The following is an 18,261-nucleotide window of genomic DNA, read 5'->3' as shown; positions in this document are numbered from 1 at the left end:
GTCGTTGCGCCGAAGCGCAGGCCTTGCATCGCGCCGCCCGCGTATCGGCGGTGCAGCACGAGAGGCCGGTCCACCGCGGCCTGACCATGGCACCGAGGCGGCCGTCAGCTCCTGAGGGCCCCGCTCATCCGGCACGTATACCGACTTCGTAGGGTCCCAACCCAGAGCGCCACCCTCCGCGACGGGCCCCCCTGTCCACGCCGTGACCTGTTTCCATCGTCGTAGGTTGAATTGTGCATCCAGACATTTCGCCGCCGCCCGGGAGGTGAGCTTCTCATGCCCGCACACCGGCATGGGAATCCCAAGATCCCGCGACAGCTCGAGCATCTTGCCCAAGATGAGAGGCTCGAGCAGGTCAGGTGTTGTATCTGGATACGCGGCCATAGCCAAATCAAGCACTGCACCCCTGTACGCCACAGGCGACTCCTCGGGCGCTCGTTGTCGTTGAGCGAATCGCCGATGCGCGTCGTCAGGTGGCTCGTAGGCGTCGGCCATTTCTTGAAAAACTCCATATAATGTCCTCTTCTTCTCGGCCTTAATGGAGCGAAAAAAACGAACAGATTCGTCGTCCAGAAGAGTCGGCAACACTTCCAAGGCCTCAGCATCGGTCCATCTCGCAGAACGGACCGCCGCTAAAAATCTGCAGGCGAAAGCGCTCCAGTCGCCCCCAATGGCGAATTCCTTGACCGTGGTGAGATGGCGACTCCGACTTCGCTTCACTCCGCCCTCCGCCGATGGTTCCTCCGGAGGCAAATTCAAAATGGCGTCGAATCGCGGCGTGGTCAAGATGGCGGATTCCCGCCGCGGCACGCGCAAGATGGCGGCCTCCTGCCGCGTGGCCCATGGCGCCGGGAGTGAAGAACCCGTGGCGGCCTGTGGAGCACTCTCCGCTCTCTCCGTCGCCGTGCTTGGGGTGACGAGATGACACAATTGGCCCAGGGCGTCCTTGAGAGTCTCCAGTTGCTCAGCCACCTGCAGCCATCGCCGATCAGCGTCTGATGGTGTCGGCGGCCCTGACACTGTGGCTACATCTTCCACTCCCGTCCCCGCACTCGTTTCAGCAGGGCTCTCCTCCACCACCCTGGCAGGATCCATGTTTGGAGGGAAGTCTTCGTCTTCGGACGAAGAAGCCGATGCCGGCGCTGGAACATTTTTCTTTCTCACTTGTTTCGACATGCCGTTGCACTTCCGACACCAATGTAATAAAGGACTCGACCACGATGTCTGGCTTGGTGTCCTTTATTCGGTTCTTCTCTCTTAACCCGCACGGCTGTCCTTCTATAAGACTCTATACTGACACTGATACTGCTCTCCTGCAGTTTCTCCCCTCGTCGTTCTCTCAGCCTCTCTCTCCTCTCGTCGCTCACGTAGCCTCTCCCTCACACACAGCCTCGCCGGCTGTGTTCCCCGCAGCTCCTCGTCCGCCTTCTCTCCAGCCGCCCCACCGCTGTCTTCTCTCGCAGCTCCGCTGGCTGCTCCCTTAGCTGGCCACCGCTGGCCGCCGCTGCCACCCCTTGGCTTTGCCCACGTGGCCTTACTCTGGTCCAGTCCCACTCGTTCTCCCTTCCTCTTCCGGTCTCCTCCCTTAAGAACCTTAACCTTTCCTCCCACGTCACCTAACTCCACCTCTCCGTGACGTCACATCCGGGAGGTCGCCCGCGCCCGCATTACAATAGTAATGATGATAGGTAAAGATATTGAAAGTGAAGGGGAGATTGTGAATGTGTTTATTGTGTAAGCCTGTGAGAGACGCTTGCCATTGTTGCTCGCTCATGGCCAAAGTCATGCAGGGATCTGTTTAATTTGCTGCATTCCTTCACATTGAGTTACTTAAGGTCACGCAGAACATCTTATGTTTCAATGTAGTGTCGTTGTGCAGCATTTTGGAATTAGTTCTTCAATTTCGTCTGAGATCTGTCATATCAGTTTATCTACTCTAATATCTTCAGCAATACCTTCTGTAATGTCTGCACAGATTATCATCTGTAATATCCCCCAGGTATCGTATCATACTCTATTAGAGAAAAGTTTTGCTGGCTGGCCGGTGGACGGGCCAGCAAGTGCGCGGTAGTGATGTCACCGTGCACATCTGCGTGATGACGTCACCCGCATCCCACAGCGTTGAGCCGGATTCGCGCGCTGTGCTGACTTCACGCCTCCACCCCGGCTGTGAATCCCGCTCAAATACACGGGCAGTGCTACGACTTATTGATCGGATTACGTTTTGCATTTAAACATTTTGAATATCGGATTGGGGGGGGGGGGGTTGGCCATATTTCGGACTGTTTTAATACATTCGTGATACATTTAATACATGCGCTAAATGTAATTTTTATAACATTAATTTACGATATATAAAATATTCACGTATCCATCCGTCACGCTCTGTATCTCCCAACGGTGTGGCGCAGCATAAAATGACTGAAAGCAAAAAATGCTCCGCGGCAAGGACATTCCCAAAAATTGTTGAACTTTGGACAATAAAGCCTCCCCGAAGATGGAAGATTAGCCCAATAAAACGTGGACAGCTAGTCTCGAATAGTCTTCCAGAATATGCTGGTCCTATACAGGTGAATCGGGAACTCATCTTCTGGAAGAAGGAAGGCCCTACCAATAACACTCGGATTGTATTCTCGAAAAATATTTCTAAAGTTGAGAGTCCAACACAAACCAAGGGAGCCAAAATCTTGCGTGAGAGTGACCTTCATTTTATTCGGATAATTGTCCTATGATTTGGACGCAGAAAGTCACCCTGTGGGGCTGAAAGAGGACGCGATGATGTGATCGCGCTTAGAGCAAATCACGCAACGCGAGTGCCACCACATGCATCGGTGGGGACGTTATCGTGCGCGTGATGACATCATCTTGCGAGTCTACATGATGACGTCACGGTGCACGTCTGCTTGATCTGTGCGCGGATCCGTTTCGTGCGTCGCGCTGACGTCACACCACCGATCACCCCGGCCGCGTGTCTCACACGCATGCGCAGACAGTGCCTTTTGAATTGTTAATTTTAAAACAAAATTCAATCTGTGAAACAATGTAGCTGTACACATTTATACAGTTTCATTACCAAGCAAAAGTAATGTTACGTATAATCAAGATGATTGAGTAAAAGTAATCCCTGTAATGTCACATTTGCGGATTAATCTTAAGACTTTTCCAGGATAATTGGAAATTTGGTACCTAGGCTTGATTATAATATGTTTTGGATTAATATGGAAATCGGAAACACGTGTAAATAATTACAGATGCTAAACTGTTTTTGCTTTGACTTAGCTCACTGTAAATAAACGCTGTTTCTTTACAAACATGGTCTGCTCCGCTCATGACAACGTAACTGCCACAGCTGTCCGCAAAATAACCTCTTGTCACAGAATAAGTAATAATGCAGAAGTAAAAAGTTGTCCAACAAAACTACGAATAACTGTTTAAAAATGGCAATAAATAAAATAGCAACACCTTTTTAAACGGCTTATTCCAATGCGATGCATTGTTTGTCATGTGGTTGCATAGTTCTTGCATTTCAAAATCTACCATTGTTTTATACGTTGTGTGCGCATTAAACAAGTCGTGTTTATTTGGCATTTGAACAGCATCATCTCTGATCTGTGTAGGTGCCATTGCCCTCCTGACGGACCTTATAAACAGGCCTTCATACAAAGGCCAAGTGGCTCTGGAGAACATTCTCAATCCCACTTCTGGACTGGTGGAGAGTTTAACCATGATCTCCATCACGGCTGGTATTCGGAAAAAGGTGAGCTCTCTTATATTCGTGGGAGATATAAGTCGCTGGACTTGTTTCAGTTTAGTTTTATGCATTACAGTGTATGTTGTGTATATTATTAACCATGTTTTTAGATGTTTTTTTATTAACACAAAGCTTTATTAAACAGTTATGTGAACGGTAAAATTTTAAAGCTAGAATGTTTTTTTTGCCAGAAGTTGTAAGATGCAGTTACTGTATTTTAAAAGTGGTCTCTGTGCAGTGAGTTCGCAACGAGGGGATTATGATGGAATTGAGTTTGTGCGAACTCGACGATGGAAGTGAATTCCCATGTGAAGCAGAGTAAGGAAGAAGCAGAGAGAGAGAGAAGTGTTTGACGTGCAGTATGGTGGTTCAATGCGGTATGTGTGATAGACCAATTCATCAACTTGAGGACACTCAATCAGCCAAGTTCGTGGGCACAGTAATCAAGGTCTGATAGAAGAGTGATAAAGAGATGACTGACCACTGGTGAGAAAGTGACCGAAGTGAATTAGTGAGTGCTGGATCATCAACCTGATGGCTTTACATATACGTCTATAAATTGCAGCGATATAGGAACTGGATGCTCCACAGCAGTTTCATGACTTTGTCCAAATGTGTGCTTTGTAGAGTAGTGATAAATAGTTGGAGTTCAAGAATGCTTTTAGGCATGGACTGTAAACCAAGCTGGATGCCTCCTGAGCCAAATTAATGACGCAGCCATTCCATGACAGTTCAGATTAGATCTTGTGCAGAGAAAATGAATGATAATCAAATCATTGACTATGATGGCAGGAAATGGAATTGCCAATCTTATGTGATATTGTTAATTATGGGGGTTTTACAACTGTTTAGTTTTTTGCTGTTGTGCTGCATGGCTGTGATGTGTTTTTGGTTTGCACCGCGTGTTCAGAGTGATGTCCGACATTTGAATCCACATGCTGAGAGCTTCTTCAGGAACTCCATTGAGCATCTCATGTTTTCATTCTCTTAGCACTGCTGGCTGCTGCTAGGGTTTGGTGCAGGCTAACCAGTGTTGTTTTACTTGCTTCATCACTTCTGTATACAAGCGTACTAGCACTCTGTAATATTACGCTAAACAAGACAGGTTCCCGAACCTGCTTGTTGTACTGCTTTGTGTCTTTGTAGTGTCCAAGTGTATCTATGTGTCTGTGTCTTTATGTGCGAGTGTGTGGGTGTTCCTGGGTATCTATGTCTAGCGTAGTGGTGATCAGTGGTGTAGTGGTTAGTGCACTGTGCTTCTAAACTGACGACATAAGTTTGATTCCCGTTCCACGACCATCGGTGACAAATATCTGAACCGGTCCTGGGCCTCCCTTTTGTCGAATCAGCCTTTAATGAGTACCTGATGCAGTGTGTAGCCATCAGCATAGGGGAGACAAAGGCGGTTGGGCGTGGTGCTGGCTACTCACCCCGTCGTGTGCTGTGCCAGCCTTCATGGCTGCTCTCTAACAGCATTTGCCCCAACAGTATGTTAAAAGTTATACGGGGGGTCTTTATTCCCCGTATAGCTGATAAATAATGGTTACCAGTTTGCAGCACAGAGAGAAATGTCAAGCAATGCACTCAGGCATTGTCGCACAACTATCACAGGGCACTCAGTGTGTGGCACTTACAATCAGGTATGTATTTTTTTTTCTTTTGTGAGAAACGAGTGGAGCTGCCACAATGTAATGGTTCACACGCTGGACTTGCAAATGCGATGCACGGATTTCTCTGGGTGAGAGTGAGAAGATGACTCGTCGCTGCTTTGCCCCCAGACGCTGCAGCCGGGAGCCAAGCTGGATGAAGAGGCGCTGCAGGAAATCCTCCCCGAGGTGAGGTGGCTCCCAGGGCTCCCTCGGCTCCAGCGCGGCACCGCGCACGGCGCTCGGGGTGCCACGTGGTGCACGGGGGGCGTCGTAACGAGCGCGTTGCCCGGCCTGTCGCTCGTAGAGCGACGCGACACCACGCTCGCTGCAGCGCTGCGCTCCACGCGTCCACGCCGCGCCCCACGCGTCCACGCTGCGCTTCTTGCACGGCAGTCGTGCGTCTTTACACCCGGACGTGGTCAGTGGGATCCCACGCTCCTTGTATTGACAAACACAGTTGTGGAGCTAAACATCGACAAATAAAATAATGAAACATTATTGGAGCTGTATTGTGGGAGGAGAGGGCAGTGAAGAAGTATTATCGCGCTATAAATACTCCCATGTCTATTCTCCTTACTTTCATGAACCCACAATGACCAGTGTGGTAAAGTATGGTGAAATGACCCCTCCAACCTGCACGGCGTGAGGAAGCCCTCATAGAGCAGTGGATTGACGACACGGCCTACACACGTCCATGTGCACACTGCCAGCTACAATTCTCAGATGACGAATTTTCTTTACGACAACAAAACGCGACCGCGATGCAACACGCCGAGACATCCCAGTAACGTGCTACAGAACGTCGGCGGTAATCCATTGTGACGTCACGGCACCACACGGCAGGGGGAGGGGGGAGGGGGGAGGGGGGAGGGGAAGAGGCCCCCTGCCCCAGCCAAGTGGGGAGCTCGCGTTAGGGGGGAGAGGAAGATTCACATGGGGAGGGGACATGGAGAGGGAGGAATCAGCAGCATGCTGAGGAGAAGCCAGGGAGAGGGGGGAGGGGGGACAGTGAACCCCCTAATGAACGAGTTGACCCACACGCGGCTGGTGGGCTTAGCAGGCGGCCTTCCACCACTCCTCATTCCGCTGCAGCTTGACCACCGAGGGTCTCTGCCCCTCTTTTTCCCGTTCCGACCTCCCCACCTCCTCGTCCGCCCCCCTCATCGTAAACTCTGGTGGAAGGGAGACCACGTGACTTCGAGCTCCCACTGCCTCCCTTGAATCTTGTGGCTCAAGTGCTCCATGCCCGCCTGTGTCAAGGGGTGTTGTGCCAGGGGGGTGTCGTGTCAGGGGGTGTCGTGCCAGGGGGTGTCGTGCCAGGGGGGTGTTGTGTCAGGGGGGTGTCGTGCCAGGGGGGTGTCATGTCAGGGGGGTGTCGTGCCAGGGGGGTGTCGTGCCAGGGGGGTGTCGTGTCAGGGGGGTGTCGTGCCAGGGGGGTGTTGTGCCAGGGGGGTGTCGTGTCAGGGGGTGTCGTGCCAGGGGGTGTCGTGCCAGGGGGTTGTTGTGTCAGGGGGGTGTCGTGCCAGGGGGGTGTCGTGCCAGGGGGGTGTCGTGCCAGGGGTGTGTCATGTCAGGGGGGTGTCGTGCCAGGGGGTGTCGTGCCAGGGGGGGTGTCGTGTCAGGGGGGTGTCGTGCCAGGGGGGTGTCGTGCCAGGGGGGTGTCGTGTCAGGGGGGTGTCGTGCCAGGGGGTGTCGTGCCAGGGGGGTGTCGTGCCAGGGGGGTGTCGTGCCAGGGGGGTGTCGTGTCAGGGGGTGTCGTGTCAGGGGGGTGTCGTGCCAGGGGGGTGTCGTGTCAGGGGGTGTCGTGCCAGGGGGGTGTCGTGCCAGGGGGGTGTCGTGTCAGGGGGTGTCGTGTCAGGGGGGTGTCGTGCCAGGGGGGTGTCGTGTCAGGGGTTGTTGTGTCAGGGGTTGTTGTGTCAGGGGGGTGTCATGACAGGGGGGTGTCGTGTCAGGGGGGTGTCGTGCCAGGGGGGTGTCTTTTGTCAGGGGGGTGTCGTGCCAGGGGGGTGTCGTGACAGGGGGGTGTCGTGCCAGGGGGGTGTCGTGTCAGGGGGTGTCGTGCCAGGGGGTGTCGTGCCAGGGGGGTGTCGTGTCAGGGGGGTGTCGTGTCAGGGGGGTGTCGTGTCAGGGGGGTGTCGTGTCAGGGGGGTGTCGTGTCAGGGGGGTGTCGTGTCAGGGGGTGTCGTGCCAGGGGGGTGTCGTGTTAGGGGGTGTCGTGTCAGGGGGGTGTTGTGTCAGGGGGGTGTCGTGCCAGGGGGGTGTCGTGTTAGGGGGTGTCGTGTCAGGGGGGTGTCGTCACAGGGGGGTGTCGTGCCAGGGGGGTGTTGTGCCAGGGGGGTGTTGTGCCAGGGGGGTGTTGTGTCAGGGGGGTGTTGTGCCAGGGTGGTGTTGTGCCAGGGTGGTGTTGTGCCAGGGGGGTATTGTGTCAGGGGGGTGTTGTGCCAGGGGGGTGTTGTGCCAGGGGGGTGTTGTGCCAGGGGGGTGTTGTGCCAGGGGGGTGTTGTGCCAGGGGGGTGTTGTGCCAGGGGGGTGTTGTGTCAGGGGGTGTTGTGTCACCGTTTCCCTGAAGGGGGTTCGTGCTCCTTCCACTTGCCCAGTCGTCTTCCTGGCTGTGATGCTAAAGGGCTGGAGTAGGGCGTGCTGCTGTCTCGTCACGGTAGCGAGTTTCAGGCCCCACAGAGTCTCTTCGACCGACGGGGAGAGGTTAGTGCCACGTGTCATTAAACAGCACCAGAATATCGTGATGGAGGTTTACAACGTCCGGACATAGCCACAAAGCATGGAGGTAGTCAGATGGTGATTTTAACGGAGCTCTTGAGGATGAATGATGCGGGAGCCCTGTCAATGAGCACGGCTCGGCACACGCAGTGGGACACGGGCAGTGACGTTGACGATGGTCATCACGAGAGTGACGTGAAGACGAGTGCAGCAGGCGTCGTGCGTGCATCTCTACCCCTCCACTCTGTCTCCCTGTCTCTCGCTGTGAGCGCAGCTGAAAAAGAAGCTGAAGGTGGAGACTGAGAAACGAGGTGAGTCGTCTGTGTGGTGTCACTTACACTCAGCGTGTGTCACTTACACTCGGTGTGTGTGTCACTTACACTCAGCGTGTGTCACACTCAGCGTGTGTGTCACTTACACTCAGCGTGTGTCACTTACACTCAGCGTGTGTGTCACTTACACTCAGCGTGTGTGTCACTTACACTCAGCATGTGTGTCACTTACACTCAGCGTGTGTGTCACTTACACTAAGCGTGTGTGTCACTTACACTCTGTGTGTGTCACTTACACTCAGCGTTTGTGTCACTTACACTCAGCGTGTGTCACTTACACTCAGCGTGTGTCACTTACACTCAGCGTGTATCACTTACACTCAGCGTGTGTCACTTACACTCAGTGTGTGTCATTTACACTCACCGTGTGTGTCACTTACACTCAGCGTGTGTCACTTACACTCAGCGTGTGTGTCACTTACACTCAGCGTGTGTCACTTACACTCAGCGTGTGTCACTTACACTCAGTGTGTGTCACTTACACTCAGCGTGTGTCACGTACACTCAGCGTGTGTCACTTACAATCAGCGCGTGTGTCACTTACACTCCGCGTGTGTCACTTACACTCAGCGTGTGTCACTTACACTCAGTGTGTGTCACTTACACTCGGTGTGTGTCACTTACACTCAGTGTGTGTCACACTCAGCGTGTATCACTTACACTCAGCGTGTGTCACTTAAACTCAGCGTGTGTCACACTCAGCGTGTATCACTTACACTCAGCGTGTGTCACTTACACTCGGCGTGTGTCACACTCAGCGTGTATCACTTACACTCAGCGTGTGTCACTTACACTCAGTGTGTGTCATTTACACTCAGCGTGTGTGTCACTTACACTGTGTGTGTCACTTACACTCAGCGCGTGTGTCACTTACACTCAGTGTGTGTCACTTACACTCAGCGTGTGTCACACTCAGCATGCGTGTTACTTAAACTCAGGTAATGTCACACAACTATCACATAGCACTTGGTGTGTGTCACAATCAGGCACTGTCATGCAACTAGTAAATGTCTCACAGTGAGTGTGCCTTTGAAGTCCGTAAGAGTGAGTGCTTCACAGTGAGTGTGATAGTGATCATAGTGTCACACGTTGAGTGTTTTACAGAGAGTGTGAGTGAGTGACAATGTCTCGCAGAAAGTGATTGTCAGTGAGTGAGTGTGAGAGTGCCAGTGAGTGAGTGGCACTGTCCCGTCTCACCCAGACTACACGCTGGAGTGGGGAGACATCGCCGTCCACCCCACGCGTCGCTCCGTGCAGAAGTGGCCCAAGGCCAGAGACGGCCGAATCTACGTCCCCTACAAAGTGTCCCTCGCCTTCTGTGAGTGGCCTCGCCTCCTCCTCCCCCTACTCATTCCTTGTTACACCTGTACCTTGTTACACCTGTACCTTGTTACACCTGTGCCTTGTCCATCCTGTGCCTTGTTCATCTTGTGCCTTGTTACACCTGTACCTTGTTCATCCTGTGACTGGAAGGTGACCAGATCACATCAACAGAGTGGCTCTTGTCTAGAATTAAGTGCAGAACCCAATGTAAATCAGGGTGTAAATTATTCAGAGCTGTGCTCTGTGTGGATTGATAATCACGTGACTGGGCGCAGAGGTGGCTGTAGCAAGCTGGTGGTGAGCGGAGAGTCAGGTACAGGGTTTGACCCTGAAGAAGAAACCCGAACTCGATGTCTTAGTCTCTGTAAGATGTCGCCTGGTTACTTGAATCGGCGTGAGAATCAAGCCACATCCACAAGTGCTGAATGATTGACGCTCCATTGAAATAGCTGCAGCAAAATGAGGATGTTGATTGACATTTCACTAATGGTTATCCTAAGGGAGAAATATGGAACCAGAACTCATGATTGAAATAGAATCTGAAGATTATTGGGGGAATTCTCTGCAGCTTTCTTTGTAAATACATCCACATATCCCAGGAACCAGACCGACTCTCAGATGAAGAGGACACACAAATATAAGTGTCTATATACACACTGCATCATCACACACAGTGGCCTATAAACCAGGCCTCGAGTCATTGACATACATTGGTCGTGTCTCATCATACACGCATAGCACCATGCGTGTAGGAGTCAGTGATGTGCAGCGTGTACCCAGCGTGCATGACTGTGATGGGAATGCCGCATTGGGGCCAATGGAGCAGAGGAAGCGGTGCACATGACACGGAGAGCGCAGAGCGGCGCTAGGGAGGCTCGCGTCGCCACCGCGGATCGTGGAGATTCCTCGCGTCGCCAGGCGGGGGACCGCGGGGCAAAGATTTCACTCACGCAGGGACTCCGCTCCGGGCTTTATCTGAAGCAGTGCCACTCACTCAACACAGCTTGATTAGACATTAGAAGGAATGGATACCATTTAGAATGGACAGATAACGATGTTTGTTCTTTATCTGCTGTCAAATACATGTTGTGGGGAACCAGCAAATGAGTGTTAAGTCAATAAGCCACACGTGATGCTATCCAGTCCAAGGCAGCGGTAACCATGACGCTACTCTAGAACAATGAGGAGATTGCAGCACCTGACCAGCAGTGTCCACGAAAGAGAAGCAGCTCTCGGTGAACGGGAAGTTACTCTGTCAACTCAAATAAAGCGACGCCGTGGTTTGAATGAGCAACGCCTCCTGCTGCCGAGTGGAAGTGCAGGGAGAGGCGGCGGAGCGGCCGCCGGGGCCTCTCCACGGGAGCCCAGCGCTACCGCCACTCACGCTCCACTCCATACCGTGCCACCTGCTGTGCCCCTCGCTCCACCCCACACCGTACCACCCACTGTGCCCTTCGCTGCACCCCACGCCGTGTCACCCACTGTGCCCCACGCTCCACCCCACACCGTGCCACCCACTGTGCCCCACGCTCCACCCCACGCTGTGCCCCACGCCGTTGGCTGCGCTTGGCACTTGGCACTCGCTGTGCGCTCTTCTCACTCACGCCGGCCCCGCAGCTCACGCCCGGCGTGTGACCTGCAGATGACGGCGATGTCAAGAAGATCGAGGAGGCGGCGCTGGAGTTTGAGAAGAAAACAAGCGTCCGGTTCATCCCTCGCTCCGACGAGACCGACTACATCTACATCCACGCGTGGGAGGGGTGAGACACGGAGACACGGATACGGCAGAGACACAGCTACAGCAGAGACCCTACAGAAACATGGCCAAGACAGAGACACAGACACTACAGACATGGCTACTACAGAGACACGGCCACTACAGGGACACGGCCACTACAGAGACACAGACACTATGGACATGGTTACTACAGGGAATGGCCACTACAGAGACACGGACACTATAGACATGGTTACTACAGGGCATGGCCACTACAGAGACACGGACACTATGAACATGGCTACTACAGAGACACGGCCACTACAGAGACACGGACACTATGAACATGGCTACTACAGAGACACAGCCACTACAGAGACACGGACACTACAGTGACACGGCCACTACAGAGACGCGGACACTATAGACATGGCTACTACAGATACACGGACTGGTTGTGTTCAGGCTGGGTTGTCTGTACGTGATGAGTGGTGAGTGAATGGGGCTCTGTGCTCAGGCTGAGGTTGTCTCTGTGTGATGAGTGGTGAGTGAATGGGGCTCTGTGCTCAGGCTGGGGTTGTCTCTGTGTGATGAGTGGTGAGTGAATGGGGCTCTGTGCTCAGGCTGGGGTTGTCTCTGTGTGATGAGTGGTGAGTGAATGGGGCTCTGTGCTCAGGCTGGGGTTGTCTCTGTGTAATGAGTGGTGAGTGAATGGGGCTCTGTGCTCAGACTGGGGTTGTCTCTGTGTGATGAGTGGTGAGTGAATGGGACTCCGTGCTCAGGCTGGGGTTGTCTCTGTGTGATGAGTGGTGAGTGAATGGGGCTCTGTGCTCAGGCTGGGGTTGTCTCTGTGTGATGAGTGGTGAGTGAATGGGGCTCTGTGCTCAGGCTGGGGTTGTCTCTGTGTGGTGAGTGGTGAGTGAATGGGGCTCTGTGCTCAGGCTGGGGTTGTCTCTGTGTGATGAGTGGTGAGTGAATGGGGCTCCGTGCTCAGGCTGGGGTTGTCTGTGTGTGATGAGTTGTGAGTGAATGGGGCTCTGTGCTCACACTGAGGTTGTTTATACAGGAATTGGTCGTTCCTGGGCCATCAGGGCGGGGACCAGGCGATGTCCCTGGAGCCCGGCAAGGTGACCAAGGGCGTCGTTCTGCACGAGTTCATGCACGCGCTCGGCTTCCACCACGAGCACTGCCGCAGCGACCGTGACGACCACGTCTTGGTGCTGAGTGAAAACGTCAAGCCCGGTGTGTGCATCAGTCAGAAATAGAGAGAGGACAAAGCTGTGTGTTTACGTAACTTCCTACAGTATATTCACAAAACATGCACGTGGGTTCTTGAAAAGCGTGCACTGGATATCTCCTTTTCAGAATGGAAGGATGCAATTGAGAAAAAGACGTCGCATGAGCACAATCTAACAACCCCGTACGACTACAGCTCCATCACTCACTATGGCATGTAAGTGGTGCAGGGATTGTGAGTGTGATGCTATTGTGTTGCCACTCCTCTCTGGTAAGTGCTAGCATCTTATAAGAATATCTTCTCATAAATGACACGTTTGTGCTTTTTACTTTGGTGATTCCACCACGTATATGACTGACATTGATAAATGCAGGTAAGTGCTGTTGAATTTCTAGACCTGGCAAATAAACGATGCATCACCCACCTTTGCTGTTTCCAGTTGGGTAATTTACTACTTTGTGGTCACGCATTGCAATTCCTGCGAGTGCAGGGTTTTTAAACCCAAGGTCCCGCAACTCATTTGTTACACGTTCCAATCTACTTCCCATCATATACAAACTTGATTTGAAGCTTTCGTGACTGCAGGATTCCATACTCTTTGGTTCTTTCGGTAAATTCACGTAGGTAGAAAAAAAAAATCACGACGTTTCGATCGCAACATATTCTGGACGCACCTGATCATTGCTAAACATGTCATATGTGATGTAGACAGCGCCGATTCAAATTAAGACAGGGAATTGGTGAATGTACGTGCATACGTGTGTGTGTGTGTGTACGTGTGCAACCCACCTGACTCAAAATACATTTCATAAATGCTTTTTAACACTACCAGAATGGAGAGACTTAGTGTTTATTAAATTGCTTGTCAATATCTATATAATTATTTTGTCATTCACCATCAGGGTTTATTTTATTCAGAACTCAGTGAATTCAAGCTGGGTGTTTTTAGTGTAAGCAACCGGTGTAACAGTGGCCTGCCAAAGTGCATAAGCAGTGAAGTCAAACGATGCAACCTTTACGCAGCACCGTCTCTATGCTGTTTAGATTCATGCTCGACTACGGAGCAATGCCGTTATTGAGGAGCTATGTAGAATGAGTGTTGAGGAGCCACACAGAATGGACGGGATGGGTTTTATTAGGGTTGAAAGGGGAGGGGTGACTCACTATTATCACTGCAGTCCCCCCCCCCCCCTCATCTAACGTGGTCACAAGGGCAATGTAGGGGCTTTTACAATTGAAGTATGGGAATTGACGGCAGGAACTTCTTGACGGGTAACACACTTTTATTAAATCTTTACGTGTCACAATACAACGTGTGGTCTTCCTTCTTCCGACGACACACTCCACTAATCTCGTGTAAACTCTAGGCCTCTGGCTACACCCGATACACTTGACTTGCCTCTGGCTACACACACTACACTCGACTCGTGTAAGCCCTATGCCTCTGGCTACACAATACACTCGACTCGTGTAAACCCTATGCCCTGGCTACACACAATACATTCGGCTCGTGTAGACCTATGGCTACACACACTACACTCGCCTCTGGGCTACACAGAGTCCCGGTCCCCTTAGGACAGCGGGGCTAGGTACCGCAGGGCTCTAGGTCTTCATCCCCGTCTTCATTCTTCGCTGGTTACACACTGCCCTTACGCCTGTGTGCATCCCCTTTTATAGCCCCTGCTCACGAGAGACGGAGCTGATGCGGCGTCGACGTGAGCGTCGTTCCTTAATGAACCAATCACGACGCACTCTCTCTACGATCCGCTTTCCCCAGCGCATGTTAACATTACTCCACCAATCACACTGCGCTGCCACCTGATCACTCCCTCTCAGCGCGTCACCGGCCCACAGCCAATCGGTACCCCGTAACCCACGACCCCGCGCTGACCCTTGATCCTCCACCGTCACCACCTACACAGCCAATCATCACGCACTGTGCATACGATCCCTAATCCCAGCGCGTATCACCTCTACATCACCCCCTCCCACATAGCTTGCAGCCGGCCCGGCTGTTAACCTACAACACAACATAACGCAACGCAGTAATAAAGAACTCCACATCCCAGTGTGCCCCGTAACACAACAACAACAACATAACACAACCTTAAATACGAAGCAATATACAGCCCGACGAACAACACAATAAAAGCGAACACCGTAAAACGAACGCGCCAAGTGTCACTGTGACCCACGCAGTGCCGAGGCGCTCCGGCTGCCTCGACTCCGCACGTGGTAGGTTACACAAAGTAGCGCGACCTAGCGCGAGTCCGTCTGGCCGGTCCGTCGTATGGAACGGGACGTTGGCGACCGTCCGGTGTCTCCGGCAGCTCTAGACGGCACGGATCGGGCCTGGAAGGACCGGCCCCGCCGTGAAGATCCGGCCGCCGGTGGTCGGCAGCAGTCAGTTCCGAGACACCTGGGAGCGGATCAGGCGGAGACATGTGAGGAGCAGGCAAGGACAATTCCCCCTCAGGGTCGTCGGTCACGTCACATGCTCGGCCCTCACGACACAAGGGGAGGCCATACGGAGGCGAGAACGGTTTCAGTCGGGAGGGGTGGACGTACCAACGGCGTTTCCCCCATTTTATCTGAACGCACTGGGGGCGTGCAACCCGCACGACCTCCACGGGTCCCCGCCACGGCTTCAACAATTTAGGCGACGTGGCCAAAGGTGCCTGAGGGCAATGCAGCCAGGCCTTGTCACCTGGTTCCCAATTGTGCACGGACACCTTCCGTGCCCGCAACCGCTCGTTCGCAATTTGGCGAGCCCGCGAATTAAGCCGTGCGGCCTCCCTTGCCTCTGTCAGTTTATGAATATTAAATTTAATATGCTCTGCCAATTTAGAATTAGTTCGTGGTGCGGGCAGACCCAGCTGCGTTTCCATGGGCGGGTCGGCTTCCCGACCGTACATTAGATAAAACGGGGAAAACCCCGTAGCTGCATGGGGGGCCATTCTATACGCGGCAAGGACCCCAGGGACCTGCAGGTCCCAATCAACATGCGACTCACACACCTGCTGGCACAGCATAGAGGTCAATGTCCTGTTAAGCCTCTCCACCATCCCGTCCATCTGCGGGTGGTACGGGGAGGTACGCACCTTTTTGGTACCCAACAGGTCGCACACCTCTTGCAGTAATTTACTCGAAAAATTTTTCCCTTGGTCAGTCAGCAAGCGTTCGGGAGCCCCCTTGTCCAGGACGTAGCCCTGGACAAAGGCGTCCGTCACAGCCGCTGCCGACTGGTTGGCGAGTGGCCACGCCATAGGCCACCGGGTAAAATATTCGACCCCCACCAACAGGTACTTATTACCCCTAGGCGTGACCGGAAAGGGCCCCAGAATATCGAGTGCAACGAGCTCGTTAGTGCGCGAGACCTGAATAGATTGCAGCGGTGGATTAGCTGCCACGGGCGGTGGTTTCCGTCTGGCGCACTCAACACAACCCTTCAGAATATTCACCACGTCACCCCCCATTCCCGGCCAATAATAGTCACGCTGAAGCAGGGCAAGCGTTTTGTTAACTCCCAAATGCAAGAGGCGTTCGTGTGCGGCCAAGACAACCTTCCCCCTCACAGCAGAAGGCACCACAATCGCATGCCGCCGGGACAAACTGTCCCATCTCATCAACAGGCCCTGCTTAAGCTCGTAGGAGCCAGTTCGGTCGTGGCTACCCTCGGAACCCTCCGTCTTTCGGCGCAATGCCAGCAGGGAGCTGTCCGCCATTTGGAGACGGCCCCACTCAATCAACGACAGTGAGAGCAGCGAGTCCTGACCCCCTGGGGTAGCGGGACCATCCCCAATTGGTGTGCTCGCGGTCGCAACCAACGCCTCCCTACCTTCCGTAACCGGAGGTTTACAGCGCGCCGATCCCGATAAGCACGCACATTTGTGACAAGGCAACAACCGCGACAGGGCATCGGCATTCGTGTGTCGCAACCCTTTACGGTACGTAGTCGTGAACTGATAGTCCTGGAGGACTTCCAACCACCGCGACAATTGGCCCGAGGGCTGGGCAACCCGTAATGAATACTGGAGCGCCGCATGGTCCGTCCGGACCGTGAAATGACGACCATAGAGATATGGCCTGAATTGTTGTACAAAAAAAACAATGGCAAGTAGTTCACGACGGGTGACGCAGTAGCGCTGCTCTGCCGGCGACAACACCCTGCTACCATAGGCGACCACCCGTTCGACCCCTCCAACGACTTGGGACAGCACTCCCCCAATGCCCGTGTTGCTAGCATCCGTGTCTAGCAAGAAGGGACTCTCAAAGTCCGGATAGCGCAAGGGTGGGGCCCTTACCAAGGCGTCCCGAAGGGAGCAGAATGCAGCCTCCTCCTCCGGTCCCCACCGGAACTTCACTCCTTTTGCCGTTAAAGCGTGCAAGGGCTTTGCAATGGTGGCGAAGTGCTCAACGAATCGGCGATAATACGAAGCAAAACCGATGAAACTGCGCACGTCTGACACTGACGTGGGCGTCGGCCACGAACTGACACAGTCCGTCTTCGCAGGATCGGTAGAAATCCCCGAAGAGTCGACAATGTGACCCAAGTACCTCACGGATTTACGAAAAAGATGGCATTTGGCCGGTTTAAACTTTAATTTAGCCGATCGCATTCGCAAGAACACCCCTCTCAATCGCTGGAGGTGTTCTTCGAACGTTTTACCGAAAACAATGACATCGTCAAGGTAAATGAGGCACGTCTCCCACTGCAAGCCCGACAAAACCAATTCCATAAGACGCTGAAACGTCGCAGGAGAGGAGTGAAGTCCCATGGGTAACCGGTTAAACTGAAACAGGCCCCCTGGAGTCCGGAATGCAGTCTTAGGCTTAGACTCCTCGTCGAGTGGCAACTGCCAAAATCCGGACAATAAATCAAGAGTCGAAAAGTATCGCGCACCGGACAATGCGTCGAGAGACTCGTCCATCCTGGGGAGCGGATACGCGTCGGCCACCGAGATCTTATTCAGGCGGCGGAAATCGACGCAAAATCGCAGGGACCCGTCCTGCTTTTTAACGAGCACAATAGGTGCTCCCCAAGGACTGGAAGAAGGCGAAATAATGTCGGCTTCCAGCATATCATTAACTGCCGACTGAACATGTTCCTTCTCAGCAGGACTCAGTCGGAAGGGATTTTGCCTGACCGGTGCCGCATCGCCCGTTTCAATGTGGTGGCGTAGCAGGTCCGTGCATCCGATATCATACTTATGTTTACTGAAGACATCCGAAAATTCAATCAGCAACCCGCGCAACGCACCCAACTGTACCGCTGACAAATCGTCAGAGTCCGCGCACAGCATATCAATCCAATCTAGGTCCTCCTTCGATGGTACGCTATTCGTGGGGCTCGGATCAGCCTGCGCAACCAACCTCTCCTCCGCATGGACCCGTGCCGCGTGAGCCAGCACGGTGCCCTGCTGAATGACGGCCGGCCGCGCCCCAGCGTTTAAAACCATGACAAACGGATCCCTGTCTGCCCCAACCAAAGTGTGAGCCACCGATAAATCGAGACCTCCAACAGCCCTATTAGA

The 18,261-nt window shown here is 53.3% G+C and overlaps 1 protein-coding gene across 3 annotated transcripts in view; it reads left to right on the top strand.

The window, feature by feature from the left end:
* The window catches only part of LOC133359253 (uncharacterized), a 351,541-nt gene that overhangs the window by 288,830 nt on the left and 44,450 nt on the right, over nt 1–18,261 (top strand). For 2 of the 3 annotated variants that reach the window (XM_061577730.1, XM_061577729.1), the window contains exons 7-13: nt 3,618–3,757; nt 5,530–5,586; nt 8,393–8,429; nt 9,652–9,768; nt 11,416–11,533; nt 12,557–12,732; nt 12,856–12,943. In XM_061577730.1, coding sequence (XP_061433714.1) covers nt 3,618–3,757; nt 5,530–5,586; nt 8,393–8,429; nt 9,652–9,768; nt 11,416–11,533; nt 12,557–12,732; nt 12,856–12,943 — 733 coding nt within the window. The remainder of the gene's footprint in view (nt 1–3,617; nt 3,758–5,529; nt 5,587–8,392; nt 8,430–9,651; nt 9,769–11,415; nt 11,534–12,556; nt 12,733–12,855; nt 12,944–18,261) is intronic. The other variant, XM_061577728.1, reaches the window with a different exon arrangement.

Source organism: Lethenteron reissneri, chromosome 64 (assembly GCF_015708825.2).
Source record: "Lethenteron reissneri isolate LAM-NWPU_2019-01 chromosome 64, ASM1570882v1, whole genome shotgun sequence".
In the NCBI taxonomy this organism is placed as follows: domain Eukaryota; kingdom Metazoa; phylum Chordata; class Hyperoartia; order Petromyzontiformes; family Petromyzontidae; genus Lethenteron; species Lethenteron reissneri.
Note: the sequence above shows the minus strand (reverse complement) of the source record. Positions and strands in the feature narration are given on the sequence as shown.